A 25,622-nucleotide genomic window follows, 5' to 3' on the forward strand; every position below is an offset into this window, starting at 1 on the left:
AAAGTAACACCCCATTGGTATATTAAGTGTTACTAAATCTATCAATTTCTCCAATTTTATTAAAATTGGGTCAGTGAGTTTGAATAAAATCAAATTTCCCGTTTTTTCCCCTTTTGGTACTATTTTCTCCCCATTGAAGTACTAAACACTTTATTACAAAAAGTTGCAATATCGTAGTGCGAGCCCATCATTAAGTATTCATTCACATGTTAATACAAATCAATACATAGGAAACAATGTTTTATGCAAAAAGTACCAAAAATATGTACAATTTTCAGGCCTTAATCGTCCAAATATCCAACAAGTACTACTTTCATATTTTTTTAGGCTATGAAGAAGTCAAAAATATTTTTTGTATTTTTTTAGTTTGAAAGATACATGGAATTCAAAAAAAGTACCAAAATACAGCTTTTATCCGTTTATTCCCTAAAGGGGCCGTATTTGAAAAAAGTACCGCACACCTGTCCGCTTATTTTTTAAATGAACGACATTAAGCTTTAAACTGTTTTTCTAGTTAGGAGATATGAGGTTACCGAATTTACCCGTTTTTACCTTTTTTTACCCCTTAAACATTCTAATTTCCAAAAATCCCGTCTTCAACCGTTTAGGATGTGAGTTGATCAATCAGTCAGTTAGTCAGTGAGTCAGTAACGTTAGAATTTTATATATATAGATGATGTATGTATACCTGCACTGAAATACAGTATGTTCGTAGAGTAAATAAACATAATTTAACTATGATTTTGTATGACCATGCTATACATTTTAAACAAAAAAGCTTTTAAATACCGCCTTCTTTAAATCAAATTGTATTTTCATATGAAAATGTGTCCATTTTCTCTCAGTTGACACTGTCTTTATACGAATTCAAGCACTTTAATACTTACATGTGTAAAGTAGTAGTAATGTACTTGTGCACCTCGTTCAGCTAATGCCTGTGCATACTCATTTGTGGGGCAGGTAAAGAAGTGATCACCTACAGCTCTGCCAATTTGCTGTTGATTTTGATATCCTGGATTACCTTCCCAGCTGGTATACTGTAATGAATTGAAAGTGAAAAAGTTAAAAAAAATTGATAAATCTTGAGATTAAATAAGTTTAAAGTGTTGGCTGTTGTGGTAATCTATTTGTTTATGTGTCTGTAAAGTTAAATTCATTAATTTTCCTACTGTTTTTTACTTTAGTTTTAATTAATTAAAGTTTTAATATAAACTTATTAGGTTTTTTTATTAACAAATTTATTCATTGTATCTTAATTTGATTTATACCCTATTATATGTATTTCAATTAAAATATATTTTATTTCATCCTTTCTTTCATCATGTACATACAAAATAACCCGATAGAAACTACATGATAAAAATTAACTAACCAAATTTAAAAACAATTTATTACAACAATAGCCATTCATTTTATTGTTTAAATAATTTTTCTATTAAATTTAAATTAGTTTATTCCCTTATTGTAAACAAATTATTTAAAAAATATTACTATATTGTGTTTTTTTTTTTGTATATTTCATTTAATTGAACAATTTAAAAATTTATTAAACACATAAAAGAAATTAGCCATAATGACTATTTTATGACTATAGAAATAAAATTTGCATATGTGTCTGATATGTGAATAATTGGTTGCAATTATTTTAATATTATTAAAAAACCATGCATTTATAGAAAAAAATTAATCAAATAATTGATGGTTGAAGTTCATATTATGTAGTTTAAATAGAGGTGTTATTTATTTTCAATCATTCTATTTAATGACCTGTCAGAGTTTTTTAGAGATATTGAGTTGTAACCAAATTTGGTCTGTAAGAGCCTTTTGACTCTCATTTCTATCTCTATGACATTGAAAGCGCCTTCAAAAGAAATGTCTCTGATATTAAATTTGTATATTTTCTTCGCAACAAATATTAAAAAAAATCATAAGATCAGCTTTGATCAGCTCACCAAATATTAACGTCAATACAAAAACTTTGAGAAATGGTATCTAAATTTTAATTTTCGATGAGAACATTGGTCTAATTGGTTTTTAAAACTCATATAAAATTACAAAATTTATGAGAAAACTAGTAAGAATGTATAGTCGTGCATTAGTGATTAGTATGTAAAAAATGCTGATTACGCAGGCCAACGAAATGAAGGTTTGTGAAAACTTTTGAAACCAATTCGACTGATTTTAATGTAGTTTCCATTTTCTCGCAAAATTAAATCGAATATTTTGTTCATATATTATGCACATTTTATATAATTATAAAAATATATTTACGTTTAAAGGTTAATTAATACAGTGTCATCATAAATACAGGTCTTCATTATATATTCATTCTAAGTTTCATTTAAATCGGTTGAAAATAAAATAATATTTCACTATGGTTTCAAGAGGATTTCTTAATATTGCAAAGCTTGAGTTTGACCTTCACAGTTTATGGGTTAACATTATTCGATTTAACTAAAACTTCAGATATATGTTTCATATTATCTTAAAAAGTTTTATATAAAATGTATAAATGTAAAGAATAAAAGCTGTTTTCCAAAAATTTTAACAAAATTATATACAATTCAAAAAATATAATTTTAATGAATGAAAAAGTACCAAAAGTCCCTTTCAGTAGATTCTCATTCACTAAGTTCCCTACATTTTAAATTTTACTTTCAATATCTATGTTCAATATTGTAAAAATATAAAAAATTACCATCGGAAAAAAACGAAAAAAAAAACAAAAATCTCTCTCAATAAATTCTCATTTAATAAGAATCTAAAGATAAGAATAGAAAAGTACCAAATAGTTCCCGCTTACAGAATATTATTCAGTCAAGACCATGTATGTTAAAATGAATGTTCCTAGGTTGAATATTTTTTAAAAAAGTACCATTTATGAGATAAAAAGTACTAAAAAGTTCTCTCTTATAGAATCTTATTCAATGAGGACTGTGTATGTTTAATAAGCATGTGTTTTGAATTCATATTAATGAACATACAAAGAGTATCATTTGAAGAAAGAAAAAGTACCAAAAGTGGAATAAATTTTACCTAAGTGGAAAGTACTAATAAAAAGAGTACAATTTTTCTCCCTTTCGCTTAGAAATATACTTTTTTGAGAATTAAGTTTACAAAATGTTCCATATTTGAATCTATATATTACAGATAAAACTCAAACGATTCAAATCTGCATTCATTTGTTCCAGAAAAATAGTGCTTTCAAAAAGTACCAAACAATTTACTCGAATTTGGTCCTATATAGGCCTTAGTACTCGAATTCCAAAATAATATACCAACAGCTTATTTTGTGTAAGTAAATAAACTACTTTTTCAAATTTTATACAAATTGGCTCAATGAATTTGAATAAAAATTAATTTCCCGTTTTTTCCCTTTTTGTTACTTTTTTCCCCAGTGAAATAGCAAACATTTTATTACAATAAATATTACAGAGTTAGTCCGTAATTTAATAGGAATAATTCAATAAACCGAAAAAGTGTTCTTAATGTGCTAAAAAGTACCATAAATACAGTTTTCTCCCTTTTACACCCAAAAAGGACTGAATTTTAAAAAAGTACGAAACAGGTGTCTCATAATTTTGGGAGATGTATCCAAAATATTTATAAAAAATGTATTATGTTAATTAGTTCAAAAGTTATAAAGCGCCACAAAAGGCACCAAAATCACCTTTGTTACACATTTCAAAAAAGTACCAGACACCCATCTGCTCATTTTAAGAGTAGATACAGGTGCATTTAGAATTTTTCTTGTATCACTAATATTAGGTAAGATAATTAAGAAAACCTGTTTTTCCTTTTTTACCTGTAAATGTACAAATTTTCAAAAATCCCTCCTTAGTGGATCTACATAACCAAAAATACATCTGCTATCAAAAGTTCATGATTCTAGGTTCAGCCGTTTGGGCTGTGCGATGATGAATCAGTCAGTCAGTAACGCTACTCGTTTATATATATATATATAGATTACACAAAATTTGTTATTTTTTTTAAATATTTTTCAGACAAGTGTTTTTTGGCACTAAAGGATCGGAGGAATTTGTAATAACTTTTAGAATTTTTAACCGATTTTTGTGCTTTATATCTTAATGGAACAATAATCGAATATATGTAAATTGGTCTATCCTTGTTAGTAGAAGGATATATGTTTACATTAAAATTATAATTTTCTATGTATGGGTGCTATGTTCAAATGATGCCCGATCATTATGAAAACTGGTAGTAAAATTTAGACTTATCCAATAGTAATTTGTGCTGATTGTAGAGATACTAGAAAATTTAACATAATTTGAAATCAATAGAATTCGGCGGGTACGTCGTATGGGGGCTAGGTGAAATAAGGGACCGTTTTCAACCATTTTTAATAGTTTTCGTCCCTGGACCAGGAAAACTTATGCACCAATTTTCATCAAATTATCTTGAAAATTACAACCTGTGTCGTTCGCACAAGGTTTATGGACACACAGATGGATGCATAATAGCTTAATTGAATCAGAAAATGCCAGTTGTTATACTTTAAGGAGGGTGTGGGACTGACATTAATAAAATTAAGTGTATCTCTTCAAAACTACAAGAAACACAAACTTTTTCCTTATTATTATTTTTTTTTTTACGAATTCATTTGAATTTTGACACAATCAAATGCTTGACATTGATATTTGTTTGATACATATTTAATTACGAATCCAGTACCATTTGTTTCATAGCTGTAAATGTTCAAGGTCAAAATTCAAGATTTTGTACTAAGGGAAGAATTAAATGCGTAGTTTTTCCTTTATTTGTATTGCCTGCTTCCAGGCTTTAATGTGATGTGTGATATATCCAATATTTATGTCAAATAATATGTTGCAAATTAAATAAACTACAAAAAACCACTCAATTATAAAATGCCAATAACGATTGATATGTAATTTTCAATGTCATGTTAAATTAAAATATTTCTGCATGTTTGATTCCCGTCATAGTAAAAAATGGGACATTTTTATTATCCTTCACTATTGTCGTCTTTATTTGTGTATGTATATGTTTGAGTTTTGTTAGTGATAGGACAAACAATATTGTTAAAATCATATGATATGTGTAAAGTACCATAGAGTATTTGTGTACAAATTCAATTCACTTTAACATCCTCCAGCGATATTTATGAAAAAATGTTCGTCATTGATGTTTCTTTGATATTCAATTACGAATCCCAAACATTTTTTTCATTTGAAAATAATTTAGTTTTGTCCATGTACCAACACATTTCGTATAACCATGCATATCCTTTAAATGTATACCGTTAAACATATTATTAGTGTTACCTGCTTTTCGTTGTTATTTATAACCTATCGAGAATTTCTGCTAAATAATAATATGGTGTTAGTTATTTATAGGACAACAAAAACTCAATTATAAAATGCTAATAATTCAAATGTAATTTTTGTCATTCTAAATTGAAATATTTTATCATGTTCGATTTCTGTTTTTATACCCATCATCTAAAAGTATGTTGTATAATGAATTTGGTTTTCGGTTTGTATCACATTCAAATATTATTCATAAATATATAAATAGATATTTAGAAGACAATCTAGCCATGTCCGTCAGTCTGCTCTACTGTCTATAGAGGAGCAGCTAGAGGAAATTTTTGAGCCCCATTTCGAAAAGATTTCAGAATATTTTTGAACATATTGTACCGAGATTAGGTTTTCAGTCGTTGCTGGGAAACTGAAGCGCATTGAAAAATGTATTTTTCTCATATTTATTATACTACTTAATACGCATCGTCTGTGAGATATTCCTACAAAAATGTGATCCAAGGGACACACTAATGTACATCAACCCCAGCAATTATTGTGAAATTTGACACCAGATATTTTTAACTAACTAAGGGTCAAATTTGGCCCCTACTCACCATATAAGGTGCTCTTTAGAAATTAACTTTAATACATTTTGCTGACTTAAGAATGTCACTAAAGCTATGAAGTTCTACATAAAAAGGTTTTATAAGAACAAATCTATAAAATTTTATGAAGATCGCTCCAAAAGGATCGATATGTAAAGTCCTTTAATCACATCCACTTTCTATATATTTATTTGTTTTACGCTTTTATCCTCTATTATTGTCTTTTTTATATGTATGTGTGTGTTCTGTTCTGTAATATGACAAAAACTATTGTTAAAATCACATGAGATTTCAACTATTTTATTTTGTTACTGTCAAGCATAAATATTTTTATATTTCGATAAGACTTAAGTGTCAGAGACGGAAGCAATAAATTCAAACTGCAAAGAATGATATGAAATAAAATAAATAGGAAACTATAAAAAAACAAAAAAAAAAACAAAACAATGTGAAAAATAAAAACTCAAATAAACTAATGGTATTGCAATATATTAAATGGATTGTTGAACATTTTAATTTTGCATAAAGTACTGTTCGATTTTTTTAAGGACTCTTCAACAATTGAGTATTTTAGGAAGTTTTTTGAGAATCATTCGAAATTAGACTGATGCCAAATGTAAGAAACTTTCTATTATATTTTGTTGGTAAAATTAATTCACAATAAATTTTATATAAAATTAATTTCAAGGGATGCAAAAATATTCTCATTATATGGAGAATTTTTATGGTATTAATTTGTTATGTCAACTGCAAAACATAAATATATTTGGCAAATTTTCTACACATATAAGAAGTGTGTAAGGAAGTGTGTATACATACATATATCCAGCCTTTAACATCATTATTATAGACTCCAATTAAATTTTAAGATTTACATTATAAGACATTGCACTATGGGTCAAAGAGCAACTCCGACACTAAAGTAAATATGTTTTCATTACTAACGGCTGAAGAAAAAATTATCACAATAACGTTTGTAGTACAAAATATATTGAGGTTAGAAAAACATTTCACAATGAACAAAAAACGATAACTTGAAAACTGGTGATAATATGGGGAAATTATCTTAAACCAAAATGCTGTAAATTTGATTCTCTTCAAATTTTGTAATGGATTCTACAACCGGGGCATATAGAGGTATATATGTCTAAGAAATTTATTATTTTGACCTCTGACCTCCAATATTTCATGTAATTAGGACATGATTTTTGATAATTTTTACCATCATATCAAGCTAATTAAAAACTGCCATAACTTCCAAGCCCATAAAATTGTTTACATCGTTATGACGATAATTTTGTATAAAAAAATTAAGAAAAGTAAAAATCCTTTTTTAAGATATTCAAGGATAAAGGACATTTTCTATTTTTGGTCCTTTTGGTAATTTAATGAAATTTCAATAACAAGTTATGGAATTCCTGTCGAACGAAACCCGATTTGTTAAAATCGAATAATTTTTCACAAAAATACCCGACATGCCCATGTTTAGAGACCTTCAAAGTATGAACCGTATAAGAACAGTATGGATCCGATTTATATGTCATATAAACCGCATTTAAGAGTAGAATATATGCTCCGAGTTATAACTAATCGAAAGGGTTAAACTTTTCAAGTGGTCGAAATGTCTGTGGAATGACGGATAGCTTAATGAAAATTGCCACAGGGATTCATATTGGGGTCTCAATTAATTCACCATTAATCCCAAGCGTACATTGTAAAAAATTTTAGAGATAATTGAAGCCGTAGTCTAAGTTATTGGAAATAATCCTCTGAATTTGTATATTATGTCCACTATTCTTTTCTAATTATATTCATAATGATGGCCAGTGACCAATCGATAGAGTGATGCTATGGTAAGGAGTGTAATAAAATTTAATTACATATCTTTAACTAATAATAAGCCAATTTTCATTTAGCTATCTGAAATTCCCCAGCAAAACCCTTATTTTCCTGGACTCTATACTAAAATATAAATTTTTAAAAAAGTGAAATATTTTTTATCTAGTAACGAGCCTCCAGCTAAATCCAAAAAAAATAAACTTCATAAAAAGAGGGTACACAACAATTAAATAAAAAGAATAAGTCTATATTTAAAAATATATTTGCAAAATTGCAATAATAACAATAATAAAAAAATTGCATACAATTTACAATCATATAAAAAATATAAATACACAAACGTTTGTATCACAGTGTGCGTGTATATTGTTTTATTTATGAGAAACGTGGGTATTGTAAATTTTAGCTGTTGCAATTTATTTCTGGTGTTCATGTTTTTGACTTTTTTTTAATTTCCGATATACAATTTGAATATTGGTCTATAAATAAACACAAGTACTTTTTATAGGTTTTTAATCAATATCACTGACATACAACAATATGGTATCTATAAAATATTTATTTTCGTATAAATATTATTGTTGACAACGAACGCTAACATTAAAGTTGGTGTTTTAAGTTTTATTTTTTCGATTTAAAATGCTTTAAAATAAAACTTACCTGAAATATAATGGCCTCCCGTTCGGCTTGTGTGGCCTTATTAAATATATTATTCATTATTTCTAAATATTTATCACGTGGCAATGATGTTGCTTCATCTTTATCAAAGTAATCAATAAAATCGTATAAGAGAAAATATGTACCTGGAAAAAGAAAGGAAAATAATTAAATAATGATTGTAAGTAATTATTTAAGGAAGGATATTGTACATAATAAATATGTTTTGTCATTAAAAATAATAAAGTGAAACATATGTACGTATGAGTATTATTTATCTATTGTAAGAGCAAATATTAAGTATACGTCTTATGTACTTAATAAGTGTTATCTTTATTAACAAAATTTGAAAAAAGTCGAAACACATATTTCAAAGTATATATTGCTTATTTGCGACATATGTAATTAAAAATTCAGGTTTTTTGAACTGATATCAGAATATATGCGTCATATTAAAATCTTTTCTATACATACTTAGTATTGATAGCTAAAAAAGTAGTTGAAGTCAGAAACATATTAACTCTATATGTGGAATTTGTACCGCATCTCTTACAATGTCTAAACATATTAATGCAATTACTGATTGACTATATGTTTTATTTTTTCAGAATTAACTAATGTGGCGAACAATTAAGCTCACAAACCGATTTGGAGTAGCTTTAATAGCTCAACGTAAAATTGGGAAAGTACCTAGAATGAAAGCTATATTCGACAATGATGTCACTATAATTCCGGCAAAAGTATTTTCCAGGTAAGCAAATATGAAAATACGTTGGAAAACAAATTAAAAAAAATCTATGAAAATGCTCTCGTGGTAGTCAATATGCTAGATTTTAATCACAATAAGACAAGTACTGAAACTTTGCTTAAACTGGTTTAATTATTTCAAGACCTTTGTATAGAGGTGATATTTACAAGAAACCAAAAGCCTTATTTACAACACATTCGTCATTTTTTATTTTTCAACCTCAAAAAATAAGCTTTTATTTGTTCAAATAATCATGTTTGAAAGAACTGTCACGTAATTAATTATTGTCAAGAGATGTAAAAATAAAAAACCTTGTACTTGTTTTTTCTACTCTTTAAATAAAAAGGGGTGGCAGTAGCAGGGAAAAAATTATTTTTAATTCCCCATGCAGGTAATTGGGAAGTAAGAAATTAAAGGAAAGTGAGGGGAGGAATGAAAAGCGGCGAGAGGGGACGCAAAAAGGGAAAAAACGAAAAAAACGAACAACGAACGAACGAACGAAACAAGAACGAACGAAAAACGAACAAAAACGAAACGAACGAACGAACGAACGAAAACGAACGAACGAACGAACGAACGAACGAACGAACGAACGAACGAACGAACGAACGAACGAACGAACGAACGAACGAACGAACGAACGAACGAACGAACGAAAACGAACGAACGAACGAACTAAACGAAAACGAACAAAACGAACGAACGAAACGAACTAACAAAACAAACGAACGAAAAACTAACGAACGAACAACGAACACACGAACGAACGAACTAACGAACGAACGAACGAACGAAGAACTAACGAACTACGAACTAAAACTAACTAACGAAAAAAAAACGAACGAACAACTAACGAACTAACGAACTAACTAAACTAACTCTAACTAACTGAAATTATGTATTAATGAAAAGCTCTATAGTTAAAAATGAAAACTAACAACTAACGAACGAACGAAACGAACTAACGAACGAACGAAAACGAACGAACGAACGAACGAAAAAACGAAACAAACAAACAAACAAGAACGAACGAACGAACGAACGAACGAACGAACGAACGAACGAACGAACGAACGAACAACGAACGAACTAACGAACGAACGAACGAACGAACGAACGAACGAACGAACGAACGAACTAACGAAACTAACGAACGAACGAACGAACGAAACGAACGAACGAACGAACGAACGAACTAACGAACGAACGAACGAACTAACTAAACGAACGAACGAACGAAACGAACGAACGAACGAAACGAACGAACTAACGAACTAACTAACGAACTAACGAACTAACTAACTAACTAACTAACTAACTAACTAACTAACTAACTAACTAACTAACTAACTAACGAACTAACTAACTAACTAACTAACTAACTAACTAACTAACTAACTAACTAACTAACTAACTAACTAACTAATTCAATAACTTAGTTGAGTTTTAACCGATTTTTTTTTTAGTTAACCCATTTTAAGTTTCTCAGAAATCAGTTTTTGAACAATTTTGTGTTAATCATCATATACAAGATTTTGGAGGAGTTTAGAAAATTTAAAAACAGATTCTTTTTGTACACGATAATTCCTATCAGGAAAATAGTATCAGTTCTCAGGTATATCTATTTTTGATTATTTTTCTCACTGCGTAATCAATTAAAATGACTCCAAGTTATTTTTATTTCCTGTTCTGGTCTAAAATGTTTTCTTCACCTAACCCAATCACTCAATATTTTATACATCTGTAGGGTACAAAAACCAGAAAAACATATCTATATTTATTCGTATTTCAGTATTGTGTGAGGTCAGCCGTGTAAACACAAATGATAAAAATAATAAAATCATCAGTTAACAACTGTTTAAACAGAAACAATAACAATTTCATTTCACAGTAGCTGTTGTTGTAATTGTTCGCAGTATAAAGGTGGTATGTGAAAAGTTCTCTTTCTCTCTCTGCACTAGGTCGTTTCGCAAGAACAATAATATGTATTTTGTAAACAATGAAGAACAATAAAAAAAAAATAATAATAAACACAAAAGCTATGACAAACTTTAAGCATAAACTTAGCTTGATGTCAAATTGTTTGGTACTGATAGCTAACACGTGGAATGAAAGAAAAACGCTTACGGCTTTAAGCACAACAACAAAGAACTAGCGTAGCATACTTAAGGTATGTAGCAAATGTGGTCAATTTAGTGCTTTTTTGAAAATGGTCTTTTTAACAAATAATGGAGAAATAAATAGCATTCTAAAGTTTTAACAGCAAAACTTTATTAAATGTAAAGAAAAATTTATTTAAGTAAACTAAAGTTAACAACACTGATACTTAGTCCAATGAGAAGTAAAAGCTGTAACTAGTAACAGTAATTGAACTGGTACTTACGTTTACAACCACAAAACAAACAAAAAATAACAACATTGTCATGTGATTGTACTCGTATTTAAGTATTAATCCTTAGGGTAATGTAAAACAAAAACAACAAAACCAAAATAAATGTTAAACCAACAATAATATATAAAAAAGATGTGTCAAGGGCAAAAGAAGAAAAAAAATTACGAACAAAAATACTCTTACCAAAAAAATAAAACACAACAACTGCTGTTAAATAATAAGTTGTTTTTTAGACAATGATCTCAAAAGACAAGAACCATTTCTGGTAATTGAATTCACCTTGTTGTTTTTAGTATTTATTTAAAAAAATGTGTAGCTTTGTTCAAAGAAGTGTGCCTTGATATCCCTTAATAATTATAATTATCTACAATATATTTAAGGAAAATTATGAAGACATTTTTAGGTAAACAGAAGTTTTTAATTGAAAGTTTTCCCATTTATCTTAAAATTGACTAGATATCATTAAAAATCAAATAAAAACTTACCCTCATCTTTGACATTTCCAATCATAATATCATAACCAGACATATCAGCTGTTTTCATAAGAGTCATGGGATCAGCTGGTAAAAATGCACCATCTATAGTGGGAGCTGAGGGAAAACTTAAAATACCCGAATAGGAATTCCATTGTTGTACTGAAATTGTTTTTGCATCGACCGCACGCATGCAGGCCATTACCGATTGAGGATTAGTCTAACCAAAATCAAATATAATAGTTAAAAAAAATCATATTAATTTAAAAATAAGTTAATTTCATAGCCCAACAAATTTGTAACCCAGAGACTAAATCAGAATTTCTCCTTTACATCAGGTTGTTCAAATATCTCGATCTAAAATTTGGAAACTTTAAAACCCATTTTAGCCATATTTGAGACATTATATTACACATTTATTTATAAAATTAATTATAGAGGTTGAGCCTTTAAAATAAATATTTTACCCTGATATTAAGGAAAAATTCCGGATATACTCCCGTCTCTGGCTTTAACATTTTTTTGGACTGTTTTATTTCCTTAAAATCATAATCATTTTTAATTTATCCAAAAAAACTTACCGACAACAATGAGGCATTACAATTGCAATCGTTTATTAAAGCTTTACCAATCTCTACTGCCTTTTCCGAAGTCATATGACTCCAGGGTGCATTCATGGTACCCGATTGCATCATGCCACGTTTCACTAGACCTCTGGTAACTGGCGAAACTAGCTGGGCATTTACCGAACTCGAACCGGCTGATTCACCAAACAGTGTCATCCATTCGGGATTGCCACCAAAGGCACGAGCGTTTTCCTTAAGCCAACGCAAGGCCAAAGCTTGATCCCAAAGGCCAACATTACCGGGCGCTTCCTCTTCAAAACCTGGCATAACCGGTGAAAGATGTAGAAAACCAAATGCACCGACACGATACTGAAATGAGGCAACAATAACATTACCCACCGCTGACATAATGTCGGCATTGTAAATGTCCAGTGTGGCCGAACCAGTCATAAAGCCACCACCATAGATCCATATTAAAATGGGTAAACCATTTGTTGTATTTTGGGGTGTTGCACTATGGATTAAATGATCAGGATCGGTTTTCGATGAATGCTAAAAGGAAAAGTATAGTCAGTACTAGACTCCTTACAAATTTCGAAAACCATTAGCAAAACTTACCTCACCACCATTGGCTCCACGACCATGTCGCAGACGCGCCTTTGCTGGAGCCCATATATTCATATATAAACAATCTTCTGATACATTTGTATTGGGATTCCATATCTCTTCACCGGAAAAGCCAGGGAAGTATTCGTATCTGCAATAGAAATAACAGATAAAAAATTATGGTCATAAATTTAACAATGTCTAGTAATAAATATTAAATAAGTTGTAGATAGCAAAGGCCATATTTCTCCTATACCTTTCTTTTTTAATTTATATTGTAATATCCCTAATAGAGTGTATTCTATTTAAACTTTATTACCATCGTTAATAAACCACAGGGTTCTTAATTATGATAGGTGTGTATCGAATATATACTACAATCAGATGAAATATTATGTGGTCTATTTGAGCATATTTAGTTGGGTTAGTTATCTGTTTAATAAGTTCATTTAAGCTAACAGTCCGTATTTAAATATTAAGAAGCAACCTTAACTAATGCAAATTTTGCTAGAAAAGTTCAAATAATTTGACTTTTTACAAAAAATAATTATAAACACAAATTCTTTAATTTCTACCAATTAAACACATAATTCATATTTTATACAAAATCTTTAAATCAAATTAAATAAAATATAATTTGATTTATTCCATCGAGAGTGGGTGTGTTGTAAGCAGACGTAGTACATACATATGAGAACACATAACAAATCAACAAATTTAAATATTTATCATAATTACACTGGCGTGCTAATGACAAGACCTCATACTGTAGAAATATTATACATACATATTAACAATATGTGTAGGTGTTTCTTCGTATGTAGTATGTGTATTGATAATAAATATCCCCTCTATCACTATCTATCATTCTAATTCTCTTATACATTTTGTCCAGCCATCTATCAATTGTCTGCTAAAGGATACAATATCGTATTGTATTTAAATGTATGTATGTATTTGTGTTTTAAACACATTCATATACATATGTATATACATATTTCTAATTTATTAAATCTTTCACGTTCAATATACATACTTATTGATTTACATAGTATTGTGCGTGTGAAGGCAGTTTTAAGTTAATCAACTTATATTTGTGAATATTAGGGAAGCTTTCAAAATAATTTTAATTTCTTAAATTTTTTTTATATAATAATCTTTATAGGAAAAAATATTGTATCATATTAATATCAATCGTCAATAGAAATATAATTTGTGTTGCCCTGAACGTTTTATTCACAATAGTCGATTTATGTAGCATGTACTTCAAATGGCTTTTAAAAAGTTATATTAATCAAGTTTTTTTTTAATTTTTAGCATACATATGTATATGCATCACTATAGTGAAGAGGGTATTATGCATTTGTTATGATATTTGTAACACACAAAAATATTTGAACACCTTAAAGTATACCCATCGACTCAGAATCACTTTTTGAATCGATTTAGACATGTCTGTTAGTCTGTCCGGCTGGCTGGCTGTCCATGTAAACCTTGTGCGCAAGGTACAGATATAAGATATTTTGATAGAATTTGGACCATACGTGTCCATACGGCACTAGGATTGAAATCTGTCTATTATTTCACTAAGCCTTCACCGTACCTTCCTATATTGCTCCATGACACAACTAAGTTATGTATAGAAATAAATAACCATGAAGATTTTTGTAATGATCATCATAACACTAGACCCCATACAAACCGCCTTTATCATTCATAAAAGATTGACTTATAACCACTATATAAAAATACATCCCTCCTCCCAATTTTTTGACGATCAGCCCAAATTTGATCCAAACTTCCACATAAAGCTTCTATTAAAAAATTGGTTTTTTTATCAATAAATTGCTTAAGAGTATATGTATATAAATTTGTGATTTCGTATGTCTGTCTGTCTGTCTGTCTGTCTCTCTGTCTGTCCGTCTTTCTTTCTTTCTGTCTGTATGTCTGTCTGTCTGTCTGTCTGTCTGTCTGTCTGTCTGTCTGTCTGTCTGTCTGTCTGTCTGTCTGTCTGTCTGTCTGTCTGTCTGTATGTCTGTCTGTCTGTCTGTCTGTCTGTCTGTCTGTCTGTCTGTCTGTCTGTCTGTCTGTCTGTGTGTCTGTTGAAAGGAGCAACAACAACATTGCTTATTGGAAAGAAACGTTTGTGTGGATGTTTGTTGCTTTTATTGCTTTGCGTATTTTTATACCCTACACCACTTTAGTGGGGAGGGTATATTGGATTTGTGCTGATGTTTGTAACATACAAAAATATTCGTCCTAGACCCACCTTAAAGTATACCAATCGGCTTAGAATCGTTTTCTGAGTCGATTAAGCTATGTCCGTCCGTCTGGCTGGCTGGCTGGCTGTCCATGTAAACCTTGAAATTTGGCACGCACGTTTTATTTGACCCAAGGACGAAGCCTATTGAAAATGGTTAAAATCGGTCCATTATTTCACCTAGCCCCCATAGAACAGAACCCCCCGAAAAGGGCTTTTGAGCTCATAATTATGTTAAATATACAGATATATCGATAAAATGCGGCACAACTAAGTTTTATAGAAGTCTTGATGACCCTGCCAAATTTCATAAAGATCGGGCCCCATTTGACCCTAGCTCCCATACAAAGTCCCCTTCAGAAAATTACTTGAATGTCCCAAATTTACTTAGCAGAATAAAATATTATGTAAATATAAATATATTCACAAAATTTTATCGGGCTTGGTCCATATTTGCCCCTAGCCTCCATATAAAGCCTCTTTCAGAAAATTAGTTTTTCATCCATAATTCATAATTCATAATTAAATGTATCGGAACAAGGGAATATTGAAGATAAATGCTTTATTATGAAAAATAAATCACATTTAATATTCATAACTGGTGTAGGGTATCATATGGTCGGCCACGCCCGACTATACTTTCTTACTTGTTTTTTCTGTGTTCTTTGTTATTACTAAAGTAATGGTAGAGTCGGAAAAAATTAAATAAATTGAAATTTTATAAAATTAATATTTTTTTAAACACACAATAGTGAAGGGTATATAAGATTCGACAAAGGCGAATATAGACTTTTTACTGGTTTATAATCAAATCGGATGTAAAACAAAGAAATTACACTTGTTTAAAAAATATACATGTCAGATGTGGCCTACTTTGAGTTTACCCTATAGAAGTATTGTTGAAAATGAAATACATGAAGGATATTTTATAGTTCTCTGCGAAATCATCCTTTAATGTGTCGTCTGGTTCACAAAATCTTCGGGGGGAAAATTTGAATAACTCACACAAATTTTAAACATTTTTCCAACAAACCAATTTTTTCTATATATAATTCAATGAATTGTATATTCTTTTATCTTTGTTTCGAATTTCTTTTAAAGAATTTACTATTGTACATATCTGATATGTCTTTTAATTATTTGATTTATTTTCAGTTTCAAATGAATCGAAGAATCCTGCTGAAGATGTTATAACAATTGATGGCATATATAAAGCCTTAAACGGGTCAACTATACGGATTTTATAATAATGAAAAATAGAAATTTTGAATGTTTATTTTAAGATCAAAATGAGCAGCATATACATGGAATTTAATATATTTTACAGAAAAATTGTCTGTAAAACAAAAATATAAACAATTTAATTTAAATTGACAAAAATGCGCTATAATGTCATCAAATTCTTTAAACATTTATCGATTTATCCTAATGACTTTACATTTTATACATACTTGGTTATAAGTAAATTATTCACTAAATAAATATTCTCTTGTTTATATTATTTAATCTTAATTATGAAAGTAAATTGTGTATATGATTTTCTAGATTTAATGATTTTAATGAAAATTTATAAATTGTTTTATAGTTAACAATCAATCTATGACAATTTCAAAAGATTCTCTTCATTTACTTGTATTATTCTCATAAAGAAATAATAGTTTGTAACAAAAAATAATTGAAGATTTTCAATATAAACAACTAAATAAAAACAATAAACAACAATAAAGAAATTTAAAATAAATAATAAATTCAATTACATTGTTTTTTTTTTTCTTTAACCATGTAGATAGAATGAATTCTACATTGTAGATTATTTATTTTGTCTTCTTACTCCATAAAAAACAAACAAACAGAAAACACACCGACCATACACACACACATAATACATACAGACACCCCCAACCACACGTACTTTGTTTATTTGATACGTCATCACAAATTTTACATGCAATTTTTGTCCAACTTCAATTTCTTTAAAAATTGAAATCTTATTACCAGGCTTACAGAATTTTCTGCAAGCTGCATTTAAATTTTTATTAAAAATAATAAATATTTTATTCACCCTGTGTAAATGTAGGTTTTTGACGAAAATCAAAGTATACTTTAAGGCATTACTTTATTAACATTTAATCTTAATCCTTAAAGTATGTGACATTTTACCAGCTTATTTAATATGTTGATTTTTAATTTGTGTGTATGTAGACATAAAATAAATTAGTCTGCCAAAAAATCGCTTAGCTGAAATTTCTGTTCGCCTAGTATTAAGATTTCGAAATTTCGTTGAAATCGCAGTTGGTTAAAATTGCAATCAAAAATTTTTATGACGTAGTAGATAGGGTGGAAGGACAGACATCATTGTTGGGTTTGTTTAGCAAAGGGTGTTTTTCATTGGGAAGGTTGTTTTATTGTGCTGATGTTTGCAAATTGCAACGCACAAAAATATTGGTCATATACAAACACAAGCCTATTTATTGACAAATGGTTAAAAGCACCCATACAAGTGATACTGAATGAACCCTGTAGGATTTTGTGAGTTAACTAAAAATCAAGTTAACTTTTTGATAACTTCTTATGACTAGCTTCAAAGTAACTCAAAAATGATCGAGGAAATGAACAAACACTTCAATAAAATTTTAAATAAAAAATAAAATAGAAACTCGTATCAAATTTGTCAAACAATTTGTATTGAAAAAATTAAATTATGAAAATGAAAATTTGTTTCAGCAATGAAAAATGAATTTATTATTAAATTAACATTAACAATTAACACATATAAGCAATGTGCGGAAAGGTCCCCCTTTCCGAAAATTTCTTCAATATCCACAATTCACTTATAAACACAAATATCGCGATGAAATTCATCATGAATAATTTATCAATTTAATCAATTATCAATGACTCTTTCAGGTAGGCAACGCCCCACTTAACTTTTCTATCTGTTTTTATATTCGATTATGAGTTAAGTTCCGGGGACATGTTACCTTGATGAAAGACCGCATCTTGGTGTGATTGCAATACCGGGAAAAAGTGGGGATACCAATACCTGTAGTCTGCCGGGACTATAAACAGGTGATGATCAATTTCCTTGGAATGATTTGACCATCACATAATCGGACCAGACAATCCATAATCTGGTGCTGCGAATGGACATAGGACTTTCTCCTGGCTGGTCAATTGTTTGAGATTCCTTCAGGATCCACGTAGTGGCTGTGGTTTAAACCCAAATATACGGGAAGAGAATGTCGATTAAAGGACTGATGGACGGAGAAATCTATAATTTGGGATAAGTTCGGTGCTGTTGCCGAAGTCAACAAATACCCCAAAACGTTGGAAATGAGTTGGTGTTAAGTGCATATGATACAGGATGAATGTAGGGGTATACGGATCTTACCTAGAATGTCGAATGTTGTTCTCTATTAATATGTCGGATGAATGAGAAGTGTGCAGGTTTGAATGATGATGGATGAAAGGTATCCTATACAAGTAATACCATTGAATTTTCCTTCCTTGTCCAGGTATGTTCAGGGAAAACTCTGTTCATAGCAGATTTACAAACAGGCTTATTTGATGGATTCGTGTTTCGTACTATTGAATACATCTCTAGGTGCTGCTGCCGACTCAACAGAGACCGTCTCATCTGCGTGGTTGTAAACGGAAGCGATGTTTTTGCATATTGGAAGTTAAGCAACGGGACAGCAATGGTTAGAAATTGGATAGCTCGAGTACTTGATCAAAGTGCTTGTACATGGACCGGCGGAACCATGTACGAAAATTTCCACCCGCGTGTAAGATACACGAAAGAGGCGTTGCTGAGTCGTCAGAAAAAGACCACCGGAATAGGCCAACACAACAGGTGTTTACGTAAAGCACTTCGACATTCTTGTGAGTTAAGTTATTGAGGATTTGTTGCACGAATTATGAGTTAACTGCGAAACAATTAGATTAAGTTCATTTAACAATGGTAATACTTATTAGTTAATTATCAAGGAAGCCTTGTATAGGACCTGGCATCTAATTTTCACAAATTGTTCAGTGTAAGTGTGAGCATTCGAAGAATATTGCGAAGGACAATTTGATTTACATAACTTTCAATGTCTGTTCCAATCTATAGTATATTTTGATTACAAAGTTGTAATAATTTAATGTATTTTATAACTTAAAGTTTAAGTCTAGAGGCAGAAACGGTCAATATTCGCAATTGTAATATTAAAGAATTTAATATTTGAGACACAAGTATACAGTCACGGAAACTAAAATATCAAAACGGTGAAAATTGGTGGGTCATACGACTTTTTATTAAAATTATTCAGTTGAATAATTGAATTAAAAAAATAATTGAATCTGTAAAAGTATAGAAATACACATTTTGTATTTTGAGTTATGTCGGTCTTGTAGTAAAAGCGGTATATACCAAATCAAGATATACCACTTATAAAGGAAATTGTTAAGTCCTTAAACATAACATGATCCTTAGGCAAACATTTAGCTTTCATGCTAGGTTGTGTGTATCTAGATATTTCTTTTTTCAACATTATAACCGGTATCCGATTCTCATAAATTTTTGTATTTATATGTATATGTGTGTATATACTTACCCAAATATAACACTGGCACCTACATACATACATACACACGTACGTACTCGTACTCTTCTAGGCACATAGTATAGTTTAACCTACTTTTTAATATTCTACCCCTAAAAGTATTTTTGCCACAACTTTTTTTTACAGCATTTAACATAAATTTTATTGTTTATACATGTTTTTTCATATTTTTTTTTTAACTAAAAGTTGAAAAGAAAGTAAAAAATGTTAAATACACAAACATGTTCTATAAAACTGTGTTTGTTTTTGTTTTTATTTATTTTTCATGCAGACTTCATCTCATAGTGACGACAATTCAATGACGTCATTCACTCTACTGCAAATTTTGTTGTAGCTGTTGTTGTTGTAGTGTAGTTTATAGAGTTAAATTTGGTATATTGCCAAATTGAATATGTATGTATATAGTTATCTCTGTAGTATATTTAGTGGAGGGTAATTGATCTCATATTGTAAAGTTTGATTTTTAAGAATTTTAAAAATTTCGTTACTTATATTTAGAGAATTAGAACACTTGTTATATCATTCAAGAAAAGTCATTTGGATTTATATACAAATGTTGTTGTAATATCTTTATTCCTGCAAATTTTATATAATATGCACTTTACCAATCAAAGTCTAATCCCTGCAAATATTGAGGCTATTCCGCAAACGCGTGTAAAAAGTACTCCTCAAAAGACTGCTCGAAAATTGTTTCAAATATATTATAAAAACCTACTCCATCTTATATTTTGATGTCCAAGGCAAAGGACCATTTTGTTTTCAAATAAATAAGCATGACCCAAGCCTGCATTACATAGGACTACTTAATGGATTATGTACAAAAAAGTAGTTTGGGGATTACCTAAACGGATCATATAATCGAATCATTTTTGCAGGGTACTTACATGGCATTTATATTGCATTTGCGTCTTAAAAACGTACTTGCGGTTGCTATGCTGTAAATGGAAGATTTTTGCTGTTTTTGTCCGACCTTTCTTTAAGAACATATAACTATTTATATTTTTCTGAAAGGTAATCTTACGGAGAACATTTCGGTACGAAAACATGACATATTTTTGAATATGTCTCTCATACGCCCTCCCGAATTTTACATATTTTTTTTTATCAAAATTTCAACTTTGGCACACTTGTGAACATTGCTAAAACTGGACTTAGGTTAGGTTGATAGGAAGATGTATACTACATCAAATTCGAAAAAATACACCTACGCCACAATCGGGCCTATTGTGTGCTCCTTTTCATGAAAAAAAATTTTCACTGAATGTATTATTTTTCAATGTTCAGGAACTCCGTTTCGTGGACGTAATTCCTAAGAATCTTCCAATTAGTGTTAGTCAGGAATGTTATTTGGGGAAAAACATCGCTTACAAAATACTTGGATCTAACTTCGACGAATGCCTGACAGTGGCAAATGAAGTGCTCCAGAGATTCACTGTCCTCTCCACATGCTCTACATTCGTCTGAATCCGCACGTCCAATTTTGCATAAATGTGCTCGTAATCCTGTGTGTCCACTCAGAATACGTACCATCATACTAACTTCAGACTTGCTCATTTTGAGGAGATTTCTCGTCTTGCTCTCATCAGGGTCACCCCATAGGATCTTTGAGGTTCTACCCATGGCCTTAAAGGATTCTCTACCCATATTTTTAATTCGAGCTCCCAAAACTGGACTTACATTTCCAAAAACTGAGTAAAAAATAAAAAAATGGATTCCTATAACCGTCCTTTGTTTATAAGGATTATAAATTTTATACAATTTTTGAACATTTCAAATCGATCCTACCCATTCCAAGTATAATATAAAAAAGTGCGTTAAAAATGTATATCACTTTTTTGCGAGCTTTACAAAACTTTCCGCGGCAAATGCTTTAAAGTCTTCAATATTTACTCTTCTTTTCTTAATTGACCTGCACTCTACTCTGGACAGATTTGCATGAATTACATATTTTATGACCAAACACTTATGACTAAAACTGCATTTTTCAGCATACAAAACTATACTTCCACTAAAAATATTTACAACAAACCTTAACCAGAACACTCTTTCATCTACAGACTGACATACTTACGGTAATCTGGGTGCATTATATGACGTCAACTTACCTCTCTTGTACACATGTTGCTGGCAGTCGTGTTGCATCTAAAACGCCATGCCATGGTTCAGCTGGTACTGGCTTACGAAAACGTAAATCATCCACAGGAGGCTTTGCATACGGAATACCTGTGAAGACATGCACTTCACGACCCTGTACCGTTACCGCACGACCACGTACGGGACCACTAGTTGTTTGAACAATTAAACGATCCGTTATGCCGTACGCCACCGATGACATACGCAAGAGTATAACGAGTGTGGTGAGAAAACCACGATATAAGTCATTTGACGTTGTTGACGACAGCGATAACGATAACGACGAACGAGACGTTAAAGACGCGAACGCGTTTAATAAATGGCTAGAGGTACAACGGGATTTTCTGGATGTTCTCGAATGGGAAGAAATCGATGTTGCTGTGGATGTTGCTTTTGACGACCACGACGACGATGATGTTGCTGCGGTCGATGTTGTTAATGTTGGTGATGATGATGTTGTTATAAAACGAGCCATAATAGTAGACGCGCCACTGCTTATTTGTTGTTTAAAGTAACGAAGAAAAAATTATTTAAAATTCCAGGATTTTCTTCTTGTCTTTTATATTGACGTCACTTTATTGTTTAGTTTTTATTTTCTTTTGGGGCAAGGATCCTTTATGATTTATATCAAACTCATTTAACAATGTCACAACTGCAGTATACACGTGTCTTTTTTTTTCTAGCCAGACACAAACTTGTCATAAACAATTATTAGATGCACCACAGCACTGTTAAACATTTATTCTAACAGTTATTTACACACAAACACACTTTTTTATTTGAGTGTGTGTGATGGTATAGAGTAAAACGCAGTAAATCAGCGCAAACATGTATATACGTAGGAGTGCGGATACGGAAAACGGGATTTTTTTTATTATTTGACCTCTTAACTCTTACTCAAACACGTGTATACACCAAATCAAGATTTTTTTTTTCGCTTTTCCTGCAGCTACAACAAGTTGAGGTTGTATGTTTTTGACTTTATGATTCTACTTTTTCCCCACTTTTTTTGTGTCAACAATCTTGTTTCTTTGATTTCAATCTAAATACTGTGTCGTTTCGTATGATGGAAGTTGTATTAGTTAAAGAGGAGAATTTTTATTATGTATTCAAGAACACGTTGTGGAATCCCCTCGTTTTTGTGTCATACTCAACGTTTGCCTGCCGCAGACATTAGAAACTATTACTTTGCTTGCTGCCTCGTTGCTATTGAGTTGTGTTCTGCTAAGGAAACTCGTTTCTAAACCAATGCCTTGCTGCTGTTGTGTTTTTATAAATATTTAAAATGCATAAAAATGTATTTATGGGAGAATAAATAATACTTCATGTTAAAGTTATTTAAAACTATTCTAATGTTTTCGCCACTTTCTTCGGTTGCTTCTTGCTGTTCTCACTACTTCTAAGATAACTACAGCTGCTGAGGGTACTTTTTTTCTAATCTGTTTATGGATATTAAAAGCCGTTTAGTTGTGCGTAAAATGCATTAAAATTTCCTTCATAAATGTGATGTTAGTTTATGTATATAGTTTTCTATTATCTTTTTTTTTTCTTCTGCTGTAGTTTTTTTTTATTTGAGAATCCTTTTAACTGTTGTCATGTTTGTTTGCATTAAAAATTTACATTAAATTCACTTCTGCAAAGAAAAAATAGATAAAAGGTAGAACAAAATTAGCATAAATAAATGCTGTTGTTTATTTATAGAAAAAAAAAACTTTAAAATTATATAATTTACACATTGATGAAACAAACAAAAAGTTTTGTTAAAAAATATTGTTAAATAACATTTTTTAGTTTTTATTATATCCAATATCACTATAGTGGGGAGGATATTATAAGTTTGTACTTATAAATGCAATGGTTATACAGCCTGCTTAAGGTATACCAGAATCACATTTTTGAGTCGATGAAGCTGTGTCCGTCCATCCGTCCGTCTGTCTGGCCGTATATGTGTCCATATAAACTTTATGTTCACGCTACGGCCGCAATTTTCAAGATAATTTGATGAATTATGCGTTTGTACTTATAAATTAAACACCCAAACATACTGATCCTACAGCCACCTTAAAGTATAACAGAATCACTTTCTGAGTCGATGAAACTGTGTCCGTCCATCCGTCTGTCTGACCGTATATGTGTCCATATAAACATTATGCTCATGCTACAGGCCGCAATTTTCAAGATAATTTGATGAATTATGCCTTTGTACTTATAAATGAAACACCTAAAAATATTTGTCCAACAGAAACCTTAAAGTATAACAGAATCACTTTCTGAGTCGATCAAGCTATGTCCTTCCATCCGTCCGTCCGTCTGTATGACCGTATATGTGTCCATATAAACTTTATGCTCACGCTACAGGCCGCAATTTTCAAGATAATTTTATGAATTATGCCTTTGTACTTATAAATGCAACACCTGAAAATATTTTTCCCACAGAAACCTTAAAGTATAAAAGAATCACTTTCTGAGTCGATGAAGTTATGTCCGTCCATCCGTCCGTCCGTCTGTCTGACCGTATATGTGTCCATATAAACTTTATGCTCACGCTACCGGCCGCAATTTTCAAGATAATTTTATGAATTATGCCTTTGTACTTATAAATGAAACACCAAAAATATGTTATACCTTAAAGTATAACAGAATCACTTTCTGAGTCGATGAAGCTATGTCCGTCCATCCGTCCGTCTGTCTGATCGTATATGCTCACACTACAAGCCGCAATTTTCAAGATAATTTGATGAAATTTAACACAAACTCTTCTCTCGATGCAAGGATCTATAATACGGCAAAACATAGTTTTATATAAGTCTAAATACGTTTAAATTCTATTTGGTTTAATTCATAAAATTTTCATTTAAAAACTGTAGAGATGAGGGATGTATATCATTGGCTTAAGACCCCATATAGAGATTTTTTTACTAACCTCAAGGTCATAGAACCTAGTCCACATATTAATTTTTTATTTATATACGGTACTCTGCAATAAGATGTCATATGGTCGGACATGTCCTTCTGTAACAAGTAAGCAAGTCGTTTTCTCTAGATGAGTTTTATATTTTTTTTTATAAAATTTCTTTGTGGTTTTGTCCATAAAGTGTTGGTTAAAAACCACACTCACACAGACCACAAACAGCTCGAACACACACACACAAGCAAGAATGAACCTTAAACTTGTTTTATAAATAAAATATTACACAGTGGAACTGAACTGTGATTTTTTGAAAATAAATCTGACTTTTCTAAACGCCTAAATCAACCAGGATAAAATTTGATACGTTTTTAAAATGGACTCTACAAATACTCCAGGGGCGGTACTATAGGAGCTTAAAGTGGGTTACATTTGTCCGCTTTTTTATTGAACCGTTTAATATGACAGGACTAATTCCAAAAAATTTCCATTTTTCCCCACTGTCCAAAATATTGAAAAGCAGAACTAGTTTCTTATAAATGGTTTTAT

At 30.6% G+C, this 25,622-nt stretch overlaps 1 protein-coding gene and 1 long non-coding RNA gene across 4 annotated transcripts in view; one reads left to right on the forward strand and one right to left on the reverse strand.

Annotated features, from left to right (window-relative positions):
* The window catches only part of LOC119600926, a 169,702-nt gene extending 152,670 nt beyond the window's left edge, over window positions 1-17,032 (forward strand). The window contains exons 3-4 of the long non-coding RNA XR_005231169.1: window positions 8,992-9,134; window positions 16,584-17,032. This is a non-coding gene — a long non-coding RNA (uncharacterized LOC119600926). The remainder of the gene's footprint in view (window positions 1-8,991; window positions 9,135-16,583) is intronic.
* The window catches only part of LOC119600923 (acetylcholinesterase), a 163,306-nt gene that overhangs the window by 63,042 nt on the left and 74,642 nt on the right, over window positions 1-25,622 (reverse strand). For all 3 annotated transcript variants that reach the window (XM_037951512.1, XM_037951510.1, XM_037951511.1), the window contains 6 exons: window positions 22,138-23,798; window positions 13,181-13,319; window positions 12,578-13,114; window positions 12,009-12,216; window positions 8,387-8,529; window positions 888-1,037 (listed from right to left, as the gene is read on the reverse strand). In XM_037951512.1, the coding sequence (XP_037807440.1) occupies window positions 888-1,037; window positions 8,387-8,529; window positions 12,009-12,216; window positions 12,578-13,114; window positions 13,181-13,319; window positions 22,138-22,640 (1,680 nt within the window). In that variant the 5' untranslated portion in view covers window positions 22,641-23,798. The remainder of the gene's footprint in view (window positions 1-887; window positions 1,038-8,386; window positions 8,530-12,008; window positions 12,217-12,577; window positions 13,115-13,180; window positions 13,320-22,137; window positions 23,799-25,622) is intronic.

This window comes from Lucilia sericata, unplaced genomic scaffold (assembly GCF_015586225.1).
Source record: "Lucilia sericata isolate MDLA Ls3-8-SP2 unplaced genomic scaffold, ASM1558622v1 Contig000128F_arrow, whole genome shotgun sequence".
Lineage (NCBI taxonomy): Eukaryota > Metazoa > Arthropoda > Insecta > Diptera > Calliphoridae > Lucilia > Lucilia sericata.